Source organism: Musa acuminata, chromosome BXJ1-8 (genome assembly GCF_036884655.1).
Source record: "Musa acuminata AAA Group cultivar baxijiao chromosome BXJ1-8, Cavendish_Baxijiao_AAA, whole genome shotgun sequence".
NCBI lineage: Eukaryota > Viridiplantae > Streptophyta > Magnoliopsida > Zingiberales > Musaceae > Musa > Musa acuminata.
Genome location: NC_088334.1, coordinates 4,077,090 through 4,094,259, shown reverse-complemented (window position 1 = coordinate 4,094,259; position 17,170 = coordinate 4,077,090). Strand labels below are relative to the sequence as shown.

The 17,170-nt window shown below is 37.3% G+C and overlaps 2 protein-coding genes and 1 pseudogene across 3 annotated transcripts; 2 read left to right on the top strand and 1 right to left on the bottom strand.

Moving 5' to 3' along the window:
* Positions 1 to 2,141: 2,141 nt before the first annotated feature.
* Positions 2,142 to 5,584, top strand: LOC135588922 (calmodulin-like; annotated as a pseudogene).
* A 1,090-nt stretch (positions 5,585 to 6,674) lies between these two features.
* LOC135588901 (magnesium-protoporphyrin IX monomethyl ester [oxidative] cyclase, chloroplastic-like) lies at positions 6,675 to 10,215 on the bottom strand. The gene is made up of 6 exons (XM_065081241.1): positions 10,143 to 10,215; positions 8,512 to 8,576; positions 8,344 to 8,372; positions 7,940 to 8,267; positions 7,721 to 7,819; positions 6,675 to 7,061 (listed from the first exon to the last, which is right to left on the bottom strand). The coding sequence occupies exons 1-6, from the start codon at positions 10,213 to 10,215 to the stop codon at positions 6,876 to 6,878; spliced, it is 780 nt and encodes a 259-aa protein (XP_064937313.1). The 3' UTR covers positions 6,675 to 6,875.
* Positions 10,006 to 16,102, top strand: LOC103993750 (mitochondrial carrier protein MTM1). Of its 2 annotated transcripts, none has more exons than XM_009413927.3 (11): positions 10,006 to 10,084; positions 10,256 to 10,539; positions 10,707 to 10,784; positions 11,695 to 11,823; positions 11,922 to 11,981; positions 13,088 to 13,258; positions 14,510 to 14,606; positions 14,787 to 14,878; positions 14,982 to 15,131; positions 15,396 to 15,454; positions 15,710 to 16,102. In XM_009413927.3, exons 2-11 carry the CDS (start codon positions 10,276 to 10,278, stop codon positions 15,843 to 15,845), a joined length of 1,236 nt encoding a protein of 411 aa, XP_009412202.2. In that variant the 5' UTR covers positions 10,006 to 10,084; positions 10,256 to 10,275; the 3' UTR covers positions 15,846 to 16,102. The 2 variants fall into 2 exon arrangements, with proteins under 2 accessions (XP_009412202.2, XP_009412201.2); XM_009413926.3 differs by having other exon boundaries at positions 10,027 to 10,163.
* Positions 16,103 to 17,170: the final 1,068 nt, after the last annotated feature.

The window sequence follows — 17,170 nt, the reverse complement described above, 5'->3', positions numbered from 1 at the left end:
ATATATATATATATATATATATATATATATATATATATATACACTATATTGGAAAGATATTATCATATAGGTTAATTCCTATTTTATATTTCATAATATATTTTAAGAATCACATATCATTTGTTCTTTGGTGGAATACAAATAGTTATGAATAGAACATTTACTCTTTATTTTTGGTTGGTAATATAATTGAAAATTAATTAATTTTAATTTTAAATATAAAAAAAATAATATTAATATGATGATAATAACAAGAACCACTCCTACGACTTATTGATCTGATTCCATATGAAACAAATTAAAATACTGAATCAAATTATTTATTTCATCTATTTTCAATAAAATATTGACCAGCAACATTTGATGTCATAAGAAAAGATTAAAAGATATCTCGATATATGATGATATAAATGTTATTATTGATTTGGTTGATTGCATGTGGGAGACCCTAGAAAGCAACCCATGGGTGGGAATTGCTCCTAACCTCATGACCTCATGTAACAAGGAAGTGGGTGTGGTGTGGTAGAAGGGTCCAAGGGAAGACAAGGTAAGGTTGCATTCAGAGATTAGACATGGAGCAGTCTGACACAGAGGACCTACTTCTTTCAATCAAGAGGGTGGGCAAGCTCACATACTACTAGTCTTAGCCATCTTTACCCACAGGCATCAAGCCTCTCTCTCTCTCTCTCTCTCTTAATATTTGATTACTAACTCTTAAAAGCATATTTATTGAAAATGGATATGTATTATCATATTCCATTACCATAACTATTGTATTGACATGTTCACCAAACGCTTATACATCAATATAAGTGTATTGTCTCCCATAAAATAATTAACACATTAACCTAATAAATCTGAATCATGTCCATCACCTTGATAACGCATTAATTATTGCCATATAATTGATTACTTTGATGTGTCTTCTCGTGTTTGACGCGTGTATGTATATATATATATATATTGGAGGAAATTAACCGCAAAATACATGATATATGACCAACTCTCCCTTACCAGATTGCTTCATCTATATCTGTGGGACTAAACGGATTCCTCCACCTTCTTCTACCCTTCTGCTTCTCACACTAGTTTTGCTTGCCATACACCATGGGGAGGCTAAGCGTCCACCAGACGAGGAGCCCGAAGCAAGGGAAGGGCAAGAAGAAGACTGTCAAGGTGGTGTACATCTCCAACCCCATGCGGTTCACCACCAGCGTCGCCAAATTCCGGGCCCTCGTGCAGAAGCTCACCGGCCGGGACTCGAACGTCGGCGACACGGGAGCGACGTCGATGGTGTTCGATGGCCTGGAGAAGCCGTCGGTGCAACCTGCGCCCAGATCTGGAGTGGCTTCTGACAGCACCGGCATGGATCCGCGTACGGCCACGGCGTCGGCGCCGTTCGAGATGTTCGACGACGATGTCTTCACCCCGGAGATGTTGGACAACTTTCCGGGACTGCAGCAGTCGACGCTGTTTGTGTTATGAGCTTTCGTGTGAGGTTGCTAAGGTTCTGCGGCTGTGTCTGATCGAACATGCATGCTGAAATGTGCACACTTCAGTAGGTTGTATTAGATCTGAAGCTTGAAACTTCACACTGAAATCCACCACTCCCAAGTTCTCTGTTCTTCTTCTTCTTCTTTCTTTATCTCGACTGGGTCTTGGATTCCTCTCTCATGTCATGTTCGAGTCAGAGATTGAGCCGAGCTGATGGATAACTCCAAAACTCTCTCTCTCTCTCTCTCTCCATATATATATATATATATATATATATATATATATATATATATATATATATATATATATATATATATATATATATAACTCTTGGAAGAACAATTATGAATGTTAAAGATTGGAATAACTAATAGATATCCATAACCTGCATTTGTTCGTGGGCTTCACCACGTGCAGGCCTTAAAAAGACGATGACGCGCACGAGTGTCGTCCGTATGAGATCAGACGGTCGATATCCAATCAAGGATGATCTCGGCAATAAAAAGAACCAAGAGAAAAATACGACGTCCGTTAAGGGATTATCGACATGGCGTTATCCCATTGGAGGATTTTATAACTGACGTCTCTAATTCTGCCACGTCGGGATCACAAGGCGCTCGAGATCGCTCCTTCGCCCTCTTCGTCTCTCCCTCCCTCTCTCTATCTCTCATTACGTGTTTTCGTTAGAGATCTCTTTCTTCGGATCGCTCCGGTGCTCGATCCCTTAGGAGGCATGGCGAAGCAAGTCACCGACGAGCAAATCTCTGAGTTCAAGGAGGCCTTCAGCTTGGTCGACGATGATGGAGATGGTTAGCTCCCTTCCGTCCGATGATATTCCCTCCTGCACTGTTCCATTTTTAATTGTTTTGACTCGATTGGTTTCGCCGTTTGATCTTTCGGTTGTTCTGCTTCTCGCGGAGCAGGGTCTTGTTTGGTTTTGTTCATTCGATCCGCTGTTCTTCTCTTCTTCGTCTTTTGAGTATATCGGTCTGTTATGTTGATTTTAGGGTTTGATTGTGCGTATATCTGTCTTCATTTTTCTTACGGGTTGAGCAGAATCATCTGTGTAATCCTTATCGGATATCGTCATCCTTGAAGGCTGATAAAAATGAAGTTGTTTCTATGTATATAATTTAGTTGTTATTTCCTTTTAATTTGAGCATTTAATCTTACATATGCAAGATTTATATTTTGATGATGACTTTGGTTAGAATGCTCATTTAGAGGTTGGAATTTGAGATGTCAAATCTCTTCCACTTAAAAAAGGTCGAGCCCTTTCATCATGCCCAGTATATATTCCATCCAATAGCATTCTTTAAAAAAGTCTGAACCAGATGAATCAAATGCTAAAAGCCCAAAGTTAATGGTAATATTCATCTAGTCTTGTAAGTCAACTCAATTTTCTTCCGCATCTAGTGTGAGGCTGAACTTGGGAGCTCACGATTGTGGTCATGAATGTTTGACATTGATGACTACGTAAAGCAATCTTATTTTCCGTTTCTCCTCTCCTAATCCAAGCGCTAAGGTGCTAAAATGATCGCAAGATATATATATCATGATTTATAACAGTAGACTAAAACAAAAATCCATTCATTTACAGAACCCCGCAAAAGTAACAATAATCCAATGACAAATTCAATCATTTACAAAATTTATATATTATATTAATAAAAATAGTAACATAAAAGGAGGAGGAGGATGAGAAGAGCTTGTTGGGGTTAGATGGTTGGGAGGGAAAGAGGGAGGAGAAAAGAGAGGGGGCTGTGGTCCAGGAGGAGGAGCAAGGACGGCTGCGATGAAGAAAAAGGAAGGAGAAGGTAGTATGCGACGGCAAAGGGGGAAGAGGAGGTGCAAGAGAGAGATTCCGGGAGGGGAAGATGTCGCTGTCGCCGTTAGGAGAGGAAGACACAACAATGATATTACCTCGCCGGAGGAAGACGTTGTTGTTGTTGGCGACGTTTGCCAGGGAAACACTGTTGCCGTTGTCGTTGGAGAAGACTGGTTCGTCGTCGCTGCGATTAGGGGTGAGACTGTTCTCATATGGTTCAATCGAACCACGAATCCCAATTGGCTCGACTCGGACTTTGCCCGCCCAGGGCCTGGGCCGTGCCCCGTTGAAGTCTCCTGCCCAACCCACTTATCGAGCACTTGGAGCGCTCGGGCACATAGGGACTTCATTGCTCATAATATTAAGGATGATATATCGATCTGGGGATTAATTGAAGAAAAATTTTAAAAGAATTTACAATGTTGTAGATTTTTACTCTAACTATCCATGCCATGATATGCCTAATATGTAGTTAGACTTGTTTTTTCTTCTACTAGAAAACGGAGGAAGTAAAGAAAGAAATGATTTGGTGGGAGATGTTGATCACAAGATAAATTCTACATCCATGATTCAATAACTAGTAGTAGTGCCAATATGCTGTCTATGGGTTATGTTGATTGGTTATCGATCTAATCATTTTGGTAGAACATATTTTATAAGGTTGCCTGTGTTAACATGTTGGTTGAGGAAAACCCACTGTTAACTGTCGCTGGTGAATTTTGATGAGGATGGTAAAAATGAAACAGATGGTAGCAGAGGTTATTCTAGTTGTGTCTACATATCTCAATGTGTATGCTGCAGTACCGCTGTTCACAGAGTCTCTTCTATAAACAATCTAGGAGCAATTTTCTTTGTTTTGGGTATTTAAAAGTTGGATTGTGTTTAATTGTTTCAAAATCTTCATTGGTGACTTGAAATTTAAAGGTTGAGATGTTAGAGGGATACATGAATTGAGTGAATGAGCAGTATATTTATCCAAAATTATAAATTTTTGTCTCTTTGGCTTCATGCGATAAATTACTTGAATTTGCTTCATTAATAGGCTTGCGATTCGACTTTGATCGTTATGGATTGGTACCAAGATCGAGTCCTAGACAAGCATACCTAATTTTAACGGCCGGCACAGTAACAATGAAAATGACTCCTTCTTTAGCAAGATTATATGAGCAAATGCATGAACCAAAATATGTCAGTGCTATGGGAGCTTGTACTATTACAGGAGAGATGTTCAGTACTGATTCTTACAGTACTGTTTGTGGAGTCAACAAGCTAATCCCTATTGATGTCTATTTGCTGGGCTGCCCACCTAGGCAGTTATAGATGCTATAACGAAACTTGGTAAGAAAATATCTCGAGAAATCTTTGAAGATAGAACTGTGTCTCAACAGGAAATCGATGTTTTACTATCAATCACAAGTTTTGTGTTCGATGCAGTACTCATACCGGAAATGATGATCAAGAATTGCTATTGATCGTTATGTTTTGAAGTGTGTAATATACGCAAGAGAAAGTTCCTTATGTTAGGAAGACTGTGTTTTGAAGTTTCTAAATATAGTTCTTTTTTATCCAATGCACTTGTTACAAACCATGCTAAATATCTATTTGATTACAAGAATTAAATGATAGGAGCAGAAATTCTTCCCCTGAGATTCTGTTTTCTATATAATTTTCGATGGATCTTCAAAATCTTTTTACAACAATTAAATATTATAAGATATGTAAAAGCTTTGCTACACAATTTTTATAGTCTATTTATTGGTTTTTGGTGTCTCTATAGGTTGCATCACTAGGAAGGAACTTGGGACTGTGATGCGGTCATTGGGTCAGAACCCTACAGAAGCAGAGCTGCAGGACATGATAAATGAGGTTGATGCAGATGGGAATGGGCCAATTGACTTTCTTGAATTTCTCAATCTGACGGCTCGCAAGATGGAGGACGCTGACTCTGAGGAATAGCTGAAGGAGGCCTTTCGAGTCTTCAACAAGGACCAGAACGGCTTCATCTCTGCTGCTGAGTTGCGTCATGTCATGACCAACCTTGGTGTGAAACTGACAGATAAAGGAAGTTGATGAGATGATTTGTGAAGCTGATGTCGATGGAGATGGTCAAATCAACTATAAGGAGTCCGTCAAGGTCATGATGGCAAAATGAGTCCATTAAACCTCTTCTAGCAGTTATCTGGCTAGCTGCATTTATGAGATTGAAGGAAAATGACTCACCTCTTCCGGTTAATACTTATTCATGGTCCTCGCATTGTGGTAGGTTGTGTGTGTATTGGAATCATCCTCGTCTCCTTTTTGTTTCAGAGTGCCATGAATTTTGCTGGGGTCTAATTCGTGGAATATTTTCTCTGCTCTTTTTTTTGACTTTCTGGTTATTTTTTTATTATGTTTTTGCAACTTCTTTAAAAAATTTTAATCTTAAAATATGATTTTTCTGATATTAGAAAAAAAATGATGTTGTGTGTATAATGGGTAATCTGCATCCAGATCCCTCCAATCCTATAATGGTGGGAATCCTCTGTACTAAATTACCCTTTGAGCATTTGCTTCATAATTCTGCTAGCCTAATGTTTTAATATTGTGATGTTATTTAGTGCCTAACTTCATAATTTTTCCTTCTACTGGTCACAGTATACAGTGAGCATAATAATGCAGGGAACACCAGGCACTGATTCAATTGTTTCTGTTCTAGTGTTGATTTAGTATATTATTATGGTGATAAAGAGAATGATATTCATTGCTAATATTTCCTGGTAGTCCACCACAACTGGGAGTTGTGTGATAGAGGAATTTGAGCTGCAATTGGGGATAGTCTCTCAGATTTTGGATAAAATGTCTACATTGACATCACAGTACTTTTCATGAACTTAAATGCTAGCTTGAGATGGCATTAAAGAACTATGATCACCATGCTCTATCTTTTTCCTTTTTCCAGAATATTCCTTTAGAAAATTTCTTGAACAAATCTACTACCCACAGGCATTTGTCACAGGTGGTTGTACTCTTGCAGAATTCTGCATTTTGCTTCATAAAAGAAAAGGAAACAGAAGGAAAAACTCTAGGGTGATTTCAAGCTTGCTGGTTATTGTGTGTAGATATTAGTGCTCTTGTATACTTAAAAAGCTTCATGAAGTAGCTTCATCTGCAACATTTTGCAACCCATGGTTCTGTGGTTCTTATTTCTCAGGCTAACACAGATGCCTGTGAGAGCAGAAGCAGCAATGTCATGGTTTGCAGGTTATGCAGATTAGAAAGTATGAACATGACCCAACAAAGAAGACAAATTAAAGAAAAAAAGAGAAATCACTTCTTCAATTGCACCATCTACCCTCGATCTGATTGAGCCAGCTTATGCAGAATAACAGTTTTGAATCACTTGACATTAGATATAATGAAACATGCATCCATATATATCTACAACAGATACAAAGCAGACTCTGACAGGTCCGTCGTGCCTCTAATTGATGCAATCATCATCTGTTCTGAACATTTAAACAAAATAATGCATCATGTATCTGTGGACTAGTCTTTTACAAAATCAGCACGCAAGTCACGGCTCAAAAGCAGCAAAATCAACAGGTATTCTCTTCAAGTTCTTCACCAGAGGAAGAACCTGGCTCTCTCCAATGGCGATGAGCTTCTGGTTGATCTCCACCATTCTATCCAACTTTCTCTTGAATTCTGGGTTCTCCACACCTAATAGAGCTGGAATAATCCTCGCTATTGTTCGGTTGGTCTGGGACAAAGGATTTAGCATTTGTGAATATGAAACTACTACTACAATTATGTAGGGGATCACGGCATATGAGTATACCTCATGACACAATAACGCATCGTTTAGAATAGCCAACCCAGAAAGGGAAAAAAGAATTATACCCTTTAATCTCCTAAGAAAATAGTGCTGCATTGTGATACTTAGTGTAGTCTAACCAATTATCAACATTATCTGAAGAACAGTAAGATTATAAGAGAATTCCTACTCGTCAAGGGAGAAACAACACCACAAATAGGAAGCTTCTCATATATATCACACTTTCCCAAGGTGACCAGATGTGTAGCAAACAAATTGGCCATAATAAGTATGAATTACATAACAAAGAGAAAAAGTTCTTTTCTCATGTGTGTGTGTCCTGATTAGGTAATAACATCAAATAATATCAAAGACCCATGCCAGTCATGCTGTATATTTAGCATGCAGGATCTTCACTGGTATAAGAATCTAAGCTCATTTCATTCCTTGAGATCTCAGGAAGTTGAAAAGGGATATCACATTGGCATCAACTATTACTAGGTTTAAGCATAGATTTCAAGTACTCTATGTGCTACCTGACTAGTAAAGCAGCAAATGAGAAAGATAACACTTAGCCTGAATTGGCTACGGGATCAATCGGTTACCTCAATGATGACATGAATGCCAAATTCTTTGGTGTTGAGACCAATGCCCTCAAAGAAAGCTGTTCGCTGGCAATCATTCAGGTACATCGTCACATAGACCTGACATAATTGGAGGCACACTTTTGTCACTATATGATAGTATGTATTGGCATGTGCATGGAAAACTAGGTCAGAATGATTTTGATTTGTTATGGTGGTGATTGAAATGTAAAGGATTACTGAGAGGCAGAAGAATCGAGACCACAGCTTGGCCTTCCCGTCACTAAGGAACTGCGGCTGAGCTTTCAATAAGGCAGAGAAGAAGCCTCCGTGCCTGTTCTCATCCCGGCACCAGTTCTCAATGTATTTGAAGATTGGGTACACTTTGAACCCAGTATTGGCCTTTAAGTGCCTATGTATTGTGATATACCTCCAGTATCCAATCTTTTCAGATAGATATGTTGCATGGAAGATGAACTTTGGCTTGAAGAATGTGTACTTCCTAGCCTTTGTTAGGGAACCCAAATCCAAATCCAAGTTGAAGTCCGAGAGGCCTTTGTTCAGGAATCTGCACAAGTTTACACAATTGCAACAATATGGTATGGACATTTCAGAGACTATAAGTTTGTCTTCAATCTCTTAACCTTTCCTTCCGTAAATCCACATGTACTATCTGCAATTTTGACATGATTTCAGCTAAGAGAAATTAGTTCGCTTCATACAGAATCATCAAATAACAGCGGCTGTAATGTTTTCCTCACTGGAAAACAGGAAAATGACAGCTAAAGATCGTGATCAGTTGTTTTACTTACCCGGCATGCCGGGCTTCGTCTCTCGACACGAGGGAGAAGATCTCGGCCACCACAGGGTTGGTTTTCTGTCCAACAATTTGTCAACGATTAGTAAAATGAATGGATCATATGATCCTAAAACTAAAACAAACTTAAAAGAAAGAAAATAAGAATTCATTCATAAAGACTTGCATCCTAACATCATAGAATGAATCCAAATTACTGCTTTGGAAAGTAGGAATCAGGAAAATAATTGTGCAATGAACCATAAAAAGTTTACCAGACAAATCTAAATTAGCCCAATAAGAAGTCTATAGAAAAAAGGGTTCAACTTTAAGCATAGGAACAATTAAATGGATGAAGAAAAGGCTAGGAAGGATCTTAGAAAGCAACATTACAGAATAGAACTAACTAATGCTGTCCTCAAGAAATAGATCAGTAAAATACTGTTCATCAATCTATAAGGAACTCAAAACAAACCTAAAGAAAGAATTAATTCAAATAAGACTTACATCCTTCGATCATAAAATGAACCAACAATTACTACGTTGGAAAGTAGGAATCAGGAAAACAACTGTCCAATGGACCATCAGATTAACCAGAAAATGTAAACTAGCTCAATAAAAACTCTCTAGATAAAGGGATTCAACCTAAACAGAGGAACAATTAAATGTTTGAAAAAACCACTAGGAAACTCATAGGAAGCAACATTAATTAACTATTCATCAATCTATAAGGAAATCAAAACAAATCCAAAGAATTGTTCATTCCAATAAGACTTGCATCATTCTATCATAGAATGAACCCAAATTACTGCTTTGGAAAGTAGAAATAAGGAAAATAATTGCACAATTGGCCACCAAATTAACCAAAATAAATCCAAACTAGCTCAATAAGAACTCAATGGATACAGGGATTCAACCTTAAGCCTTCGTCCGAGCTCCTCGTAAAGCAAGAAGCCGGAGAACTCAGCGATGCTCCAGGAACTCCACAAAAACCTTCCTAAGGGGCCCCCGCATCCTGAAATCTGCGACTTGGCAGCGATGAGATCTCTCATCCAAGAAATCTATGGCATCTAATATGACGGACAAACGTGTCAAGAGAGTGAGCGATACGATACCCCGTCGACAACACCTTTGGGGTTTGATTTGATTGACTCCAATCTCACGTTGCTCGGAAGGAAGGAAGTCATTAAGATGACAGAGAGCCAACTTAATTGTGGTTAACATATATTGATTGAAGTAGAGGTTAACTGAGTCTACTATCGTTAATCCCAACTTAAATATTTAATTATTTAATCTCGACGAAATTAATATGTCAATTATCAAAATCAATCTAAGATTCATATATACTATGCGACTGTTTAATTTTAAATTATAATAATTTGTGATAAATATATATATATATATATATATTAAAATATTTTCACAGAATATATAATTTTTCTGAATTATCATTTTATCCCTAACCCGCCTTCGCCTACATGGAATATAACGCGGAGGAGAGAGAGAGAGAGAGCGGCGTGAGGGTTTCTATGTTGTTCTAGAAGCGGACAGGTCATCGTCCGCAGTTGCTACCCCAGGAATAAGGACCGGTAAACCCTCTTCTCTCTCTCTCTCTCTCTCTCTCTGCCCTCGCGTCGGCTTTGGTACCTCCCGATCCCACCTTCACCGGTCTGTCCCGATTTCTTCCTTCTTTTAGCGTTTGAATCCTTGTTTCCACCATATTTCTAACCCTCCTCCGCTGCACCGATCGTCGCAAGAAGGCATTAGCGAGATATACGCAATGGTGGGTTCTTCTTCGTCTTCCGAGCATGGTTTCCCCGAAAGGATGACCGTCGGACCCATTAATGATCGCGCCTACGATGTCTCTGCACCCCATGATTCGTCTCGCTCACTACCGTCGACTTCTTCCTCGGCGTTGCCGACTTCGGACCCTCGTCCACTTCCCGCCACCGACTACAAGATGGGCTTCCGGGAGCGGGCTCTCTCCGCCGCTGGTGCCGCCGTCATCTCTGCCGTCCTCGTCAATCCCCTCGACGTTGCCAAGGTTGGCTTGACCCTTCTTTTCCTCTGTTGAGAATTTGGAGATGCGTTCTATCGGTGGCATGTTAATTCGATTCGGATATACGGGCTGCGATGATGAGATTTGTTCTTTCACTACTCTTTTTGCTCAGTAGATTTGATTCTGATTGATCTCTTGCCTGATTCTTGCAGACAAGGTTGCAAGCTCAGGCGGCTGGAGTTCCATATCATCACTTCGGTAGACAGATGGCATCGCTAGGACCAAACATGGTGTGCTTGTGATCTCTGTCCGTCTTTCCCTTCTTATATTGTGTGATTTGATGTAGTATGTGGACAACGTTTTCGATTCTCGTGAATCTTTGGTTGCTTTTATTGGTCGTCAATGCACAATTCCTATAGTAGATGGATAGGGGAAGACTTTATTAGATCGTAACCTACATATTATCTGGTTAAGACATTATTTGATCACCTTTAGGTTTTCAATATCTTGTGTTTGATATTGTCAAGGGCTTGGCAAGTCTTAAAAGAGTTATCAACAGGATGACTCGAACCAGTCTAAACGATAGAGATAACTTGACATCAACAGTTGCATACGAATTAGCTATTTATTAAGTATTTTGCAGTGAGTCTTGTCTGATGTTATTCTTGTGCAATCTCATAGGAGGTGTATTGACACTCAGGCTTGGTATAGATTTATAGAGGGGTTTGAGCAATAAACATACCCTAAAGTGAGAACTCAATTTAGGAGCTCTTATGCTGTTATTCTGGTTCTCTCATCACTTGAACCAGACAGAAAAGAAAAAAACTATATATTTCTGTCTATTTAGCAAATAAGACCACATTGTCTATGAATTTATTTGATGAAGTTGTACCTCAGTAGGCAATCAGCTCTGTAGGTAAAAAGTACAAATCATTTGAGCATGACACCTCCGAGGACATAGAACTATCTTTGTCTGCCAAAACTATGCTTCGTTATGCAGGTGCCCTCCAGGGAATTCTTACTTTTGTTTGTTAAGATTACCCATGTTTTATGAATTCACAATTTCAAGTTTTGAAACCCCCTTCGTGGAACTCATGCCATCTGAATGTTCTATGGTAATTGTTTTTGTAGTTCTAAGTTACAGGTATTTCCTGTTTCATTTAATTTTGGAAATTGACCAATGTTGACAACGTGGTTCAGATGTTTTTGGATTTCAGATGTTCACCCTCATGTGCTCGTGCTGGAATAATTCGTGCTGAATTAGTTTGCCCTCCTGATTGTTTTGAGTACAAGGGAACGCTAGATGTCTTTCACAAAGTTGTGAGACAGGTGCTGTATTCTTTTATCTTACATAGTGACTGGTCCACCTGTCTTCCTTGACTTCAACAAGCCAATTCTCATTGCTTTTTGTTTCCTTAAATTTACAGGAAGGCTTTGCAAGACTCTGGAGAGGCACAAATGCAGGTTTAGCATTGGCTGTACCAACTGTGAGTTTCTTTTCTGACTTTTCTTTGATAACTTCTGCTCACGGATGCACAATAGCATGTTGCTTCTCATGTTTTTACCATGTACCCTGGGAAAAGCTGGTCTTATGACAGATGTTATGTGAGCAACTATTAAAACATGACTATTGCTGTTTAAATATGGACAACTTTTTATAATTCATAGTACTCAATAAAAGCCAAACAGACCTATTTTTGATAGTGCAAATTAAGACGCTCCTTTAGTTGGATGAACTCACTTTGTCAGATGATGTAAATTAATAATTTTGGTAGAAGTTCTAACTTCTAACATTGTGGATTTTTTCATCTTTGTTTGGCAATCTTGTTCATGATGTTTGTGTTATTTCATATCTTACTATAGCTAATACATCTAACTACAAGTTGATAGCGAGCAGTAAATATGTTTCTGAACTTAAACGCTATTCTTGTACTTGTTTCCACCTTAATGAAGCTCTTGCCACCACCACTTGTGGGTGTTGGCCTTTTTGCTGAATCACGTAGACACTGTGTGTTACGTTGTGTGATTGTCACTGTATACCTGTTTATTATCTTTTACACTGTTATATGTATTATTTCCAATTTGGGTCCATGCTATGACAAAATGCTAAGAGATGCTAAAGTTTAATGAGATGATGGTTGTAACATTGAATAGAATCTACCTTTGTCAATATCAATAATGGAGATTCCTAGCATTTTACTGTCAGGGACTTATTCAATTGAATATGGACCCTCGTACTCATGTTACATTTTCCGATCAAAGTAGACTTGTAATATTCAAATTCTTCAAACATGTAATAGTCATGGTACCAAGTGTACATCAAGTGGTAATAGTCAGACCTGAACCTGTTTGCTAGTCTTTTTTTGAGCCTACCATTGTGCTAGTTCAAAACTAGAATGGATTACTTTTTATTTTCTTGGACTAGGGCTTTGTTACCCATTGTGCTAGTGAGAAGGTGTTTTAATCTTATGCTTCTTATTTGATGCTGCCAGTCAATGTGGAAGAAATGCCTTTTTGTTCAGCTCTTTTCACATGTTATATGCAATCATGTACATGGAGATGCCTCTTGACACCTTTTCAATTTTGCAAACAGGTGGGAATTTACCTACCATGCTATGACATATTCCGCAATTGGATTGAGGAGTTCACATCCACCAATGCTCCAAATCTGACGCCTTACGCCCCTCTAGTTGCTGGTTCAGCTGCACGGTCATTAGCATGCATAGCATGTTCTCCGATTGAGCTGGCAAGAACACGTATGCAGGTAAATTTTATAATGTGTTATGACTTCTTATGGATCAAGTCACCTCATCAACACATCATCTTCTATGGGGCTTCTCATTGTTAGTACTGCTTGTATTGAACTTTTGTATTCTACCAAACCAACACTTTCAAGATTACTTTACGTTTACATTACTGATATGAACTTGCCATAGTTTAGTTTTCTTGGGAGCAGAAATTTATATGAATTCCTAGTATGTTCTTTTGCTGCTAACTTTACTTCATATTTACTTTAATTCATAACTAAATATCTCCTTTTATTGGTAGAGAAGAGCATAACATAAACTTGTCTACCGCTTATTGTCATACGTAAACCTTTTTTCTTACCACAAGTGACCTGAGATTCTTTAGGATGAAAGTATTAAACTTGAATAAATAATGCCCTGTAGAAGTGTAAGTGGAACTTCATCATCAAGCTTTGTGAGAAATATTTTCAACCGGAGATTATCATTTGCTGGAAATGTGATTGATAGATTGGCATAGCTATTGGTGATTTTTTGTTGGGTACAGTTTGAAACTTTAGCTTTGAGATAAGGACTGAAAAGCTAATTTGTTGCCATTGTAACTTGCATTTGAGGTAGGCAAAACAGATGGCAAAGTATAACTGTTTCTGATTGGTTTAGCCACTGGTATAATATCTTAATGCATGATATATTATGACATATTACATTAATATTTTTTAATATTAGAACTTGCTTTGAACTCTGATATGGTTATCTAAAAACATTCTTAATGGTCTTTTCATTCAGTTCCATAGTATTCTTGTTCATTGATAATGCCATAATGCTCTGTATATAGTTGGAACTGAAGGCATGTTACCTTGCAATTTCTGCTAGAGCACATGCTGTTTGATATCTAGGAATAACAAATTAAAATAACAACTTCGATTGAGCCATCAATGTGGTCGAACCTTCCACCTTGTTAACGATGAATTAGGATGTGAATAATGTACATGTTCCATTCATCTAAATGGTTCTGTTACAATTTCTGTTTAGTTTTTATTGATTACTAGAGAAATTGTTGAATGACGTTTGAGCAATAGATAACCAATAAAATTGGTAAATTTGATCGAGCCATCAAATTGGCTGAAGCTACTTTCTTGCCCGATTCTTGAAAACTACCTGTTAACTGATTATAACCTTGGTTTCTTATTTTTCTTTCTGTTTTCTTTTTATATTATAGAGCCAAATTTTGAGACAACTCTTTGACTAGTTACTTGCTGTGCCACCAACAGGCGTATAAAGAATTTATCAAAGGAGCTAAGCCCCCAGGAATGTGGAAAACATTAGTTGGTGTTCTGACATCTGGCAGTACTACAAGTAACCAGAGCTGTATGTTGAGTTCTTGAGCTTACTACATTGTTATGAGAAGTCAACTTATAAACTCAACTCTGCATTACCCTTTCCAACATACCACTTCTTTTGCTTCCCACTTGAAAATATGCTAACTGAACCTGAAATGGCTCACTTCAAATCCTGACATCTTTTATTTCTTAATGCTGTTGCAAACAGTGCAAGGCTATCGTGTTTTATGGACAGGTATGGGAGCACAACTTGCTCGTGATGTTCCCTTTTCTGCTATATGCTGGTCAACTCTGGAGCCGGTAATATTTATCTCTGATTCTATTTGGGTAGCCCTTGTGAATTGAAATGTTTGGTTGTAAATAAGTTGTGTACTAGTACATATTTGGTTTTCTCTTTGTTTAGATCCGGAGGAGATTACTTTCAATTATTGACGAGGATGGCAATGCTGCTAGTGTGTTAGGGGCAAATTTTGCAGCTGGTTTTGTAGCAGGCAGCCTTGCTGCTGCTGCAACATGTCCACTTGATGTTGCAAAAACACGAAGACAAATAGAGGTTTGTTAACAACTCTCTCTTTCTATCATTAGGATGTGCATGCGGTGTGACTACAGTTGAAGCTCAGCATTATAAGCTAAGAGTTTGTGATTTGGTTATTCAATATTCATCTTCTCATTGAAATGGATTAGTGTATCTATAATCGAAACTTGCACTTGTGAGATTATTTTGGAACTATAGCAAATGCGTGAAAAGGGCCAGATTTAGCATACTTTCAACCTCTAATGTGTTAACTAATTTGTGCCATTGGCATGTTCATTTCAGAAGGATCCAGCAAGGGCATTAAACATGACTACAAGGCAGACTCTGATGGAGATTTGGAGGTACGGTAATAATTCATCATATCGGACTAGCTTCTTTCACAATGTAAAGAAAAGGCTATGCGCAGACAACGAGACCATAAAATGCCTTCTTTTGCATCCATTGCAAATTAGATTTGCTGTCTGTCCCATAATACCTTAGCGCTGCGTCTTGCTTAACACAGATGATGTTGGAGGATTGTTAATCGTTGTGACATATATACTTTTCGCCCATCCACTTTGTCTACTAATTGCATCGTGCTCCATTATATCATGCAGGAGCGGGGGCATAAAGGGTCTCTTCACAGGTGTAGGTCCACGAGTTGGACGAGCAGGGCCTTCCGTCGGCATTGTTGTTTCCTTCTATGAGGTCGTCAAGTATGCTTTACATCGACAGCACCATGCAGATTCATGAAGATGCTGCTGCGTCGTTAGATAGACATTAACAGATGCTCTGCTGTTCTCGTTAGATAGAGACATTAACAACTGACGAAGGTATGATCTGGTCAGTCTGCCGGTCTATCCCCAAGGGGTGTTCTGGATGGAAAGAGGTATTTTGGAGATTACAAACTAGGGTCTAGCCTTTTAATTTCAGCGACGAAACAAACTTATTAGACTTGAAATTTTTGGTTACCAATAATATTATACATGCTGAATTTTGGTTGCTTGTCATATTTGAAATTTATTAGACTTGAAATTTAGATGAGGATAATATTGATATTATTTGGATTATGTTGGCTAATAAGATTTACGTGAAACTAAAGGTTGAAGTGAAAACCTTAATAAAGTTAAGAGAATTTTTTTAAAAATTTAGATAATATGAGATGCATTAAAGATGAGGATAAAAAAATATGGTTAATTATAACAAAATTAAGAAAAGATCAAAGAATTATTTTTATAAATTATTTAATGAATATTTCATAAAAGATCTAGATTTAATGATAAATAATAGTTATAGATTTAATAATTATATATTTATTCATAAAATTATAGCTAATGAAGTAAAAGATGTATTAAAGAAGATAAAAATAATTAAAAGTGTGGAGCTTATCTCTATTGAAGTCTGAAAAAATTTAAGGAAAAATTGAGTAGGTTGGTTAATTAGTTTATTTAATAAAATTTAAGGGAAAATTGAGTTGGTTGGTTAATTAGTTTATTTAATAAAATTTAAGAGAAAATTGAGTAGGTTGGTTAATTAGTTTATTTAATAAAATCATAAGATGGTGAAGGAGTTTTTAGTAGTAATTTATAAAAATAAAAATGATATATAAAATTATTTAAATTATAGAGGAATTAAAATCATGAGTTATACTATGAAACTTTAGAAAAGAATTATCAAAAATAGGATGAAATAAATATCTTTAAAATTTAATTTAGTTTTATACCTGTAAGATTAATTATAAAAGTTATTTATTTATTAAGATAATTAATGAAAAATATAGAAAAAAAGAAAGATTTTCATATGATTTTTATTGACTTAAAGAAAGTCTATGATAAAACTCTCAGATATGGAGTATGATATATTTTAGAAGAAAAAGGTATATCTATTAATTATATTATTATTATTATTAAATATATGTAGCTATTAGTGTTAACTATATAGTATACTTAGTGAGTATCCTATTAGCATAGTATTACACCAAGGATTTATATTAACTCTACCTTTTCGTCTTGATAATAGGTGAACTTAAAAGTCATTTATATGATAGACCTTCTTGATGTATTTGTTGATGATATTAT

Excerpts from the sequence above, each read along its gene's own strand:
- LOC135588901 (XM_065081241.1), bottom strand. The coding sequence starts at position 10,215 with ATGGTGGAAACAAGGATTCAAACGCTAAAAGAAGGAAGAAATCGGGAC. Across the intron at positions 8,373-8,511 it reads GACGAAGCCCGGCATGCCGG|ATAGTACATGTGGATTTACG; the intron begins GTAAGTAAAACA and ends TCAAAATTGCAG. Across the intron at positions 7,820-7,939 it reads CTCGATTCTTCTGCCTCTCA|GTCTATGTGACGATGTACCT; the intron begins GTAATCCTTTAC and ends CAATTATGTCAG.
- LOC103993750 (XM_009413927.3), top strand. The coding sequence starts at position 10,276 with ATGGTGGGTTCTTCTTCGTCTTCCGAGCATGGTTTCCCCGAAAGGATG. Across the intron at positions 11,982-13,087 it reads TAGCATTGGCTGTACCAACT|GTGGGAATTTACCTACCATG; the intron begins GTGAGTTTCTTT and ends TTTTGCAAACAG. Across the intron at positions 14,879-14,981 it reads GCTGGTCAACTCTGGAGCCG|ATCCGGAGGAGATTACTTTC; the intron begins GTAATATTTATC and ends CTCTTTGTTTAG.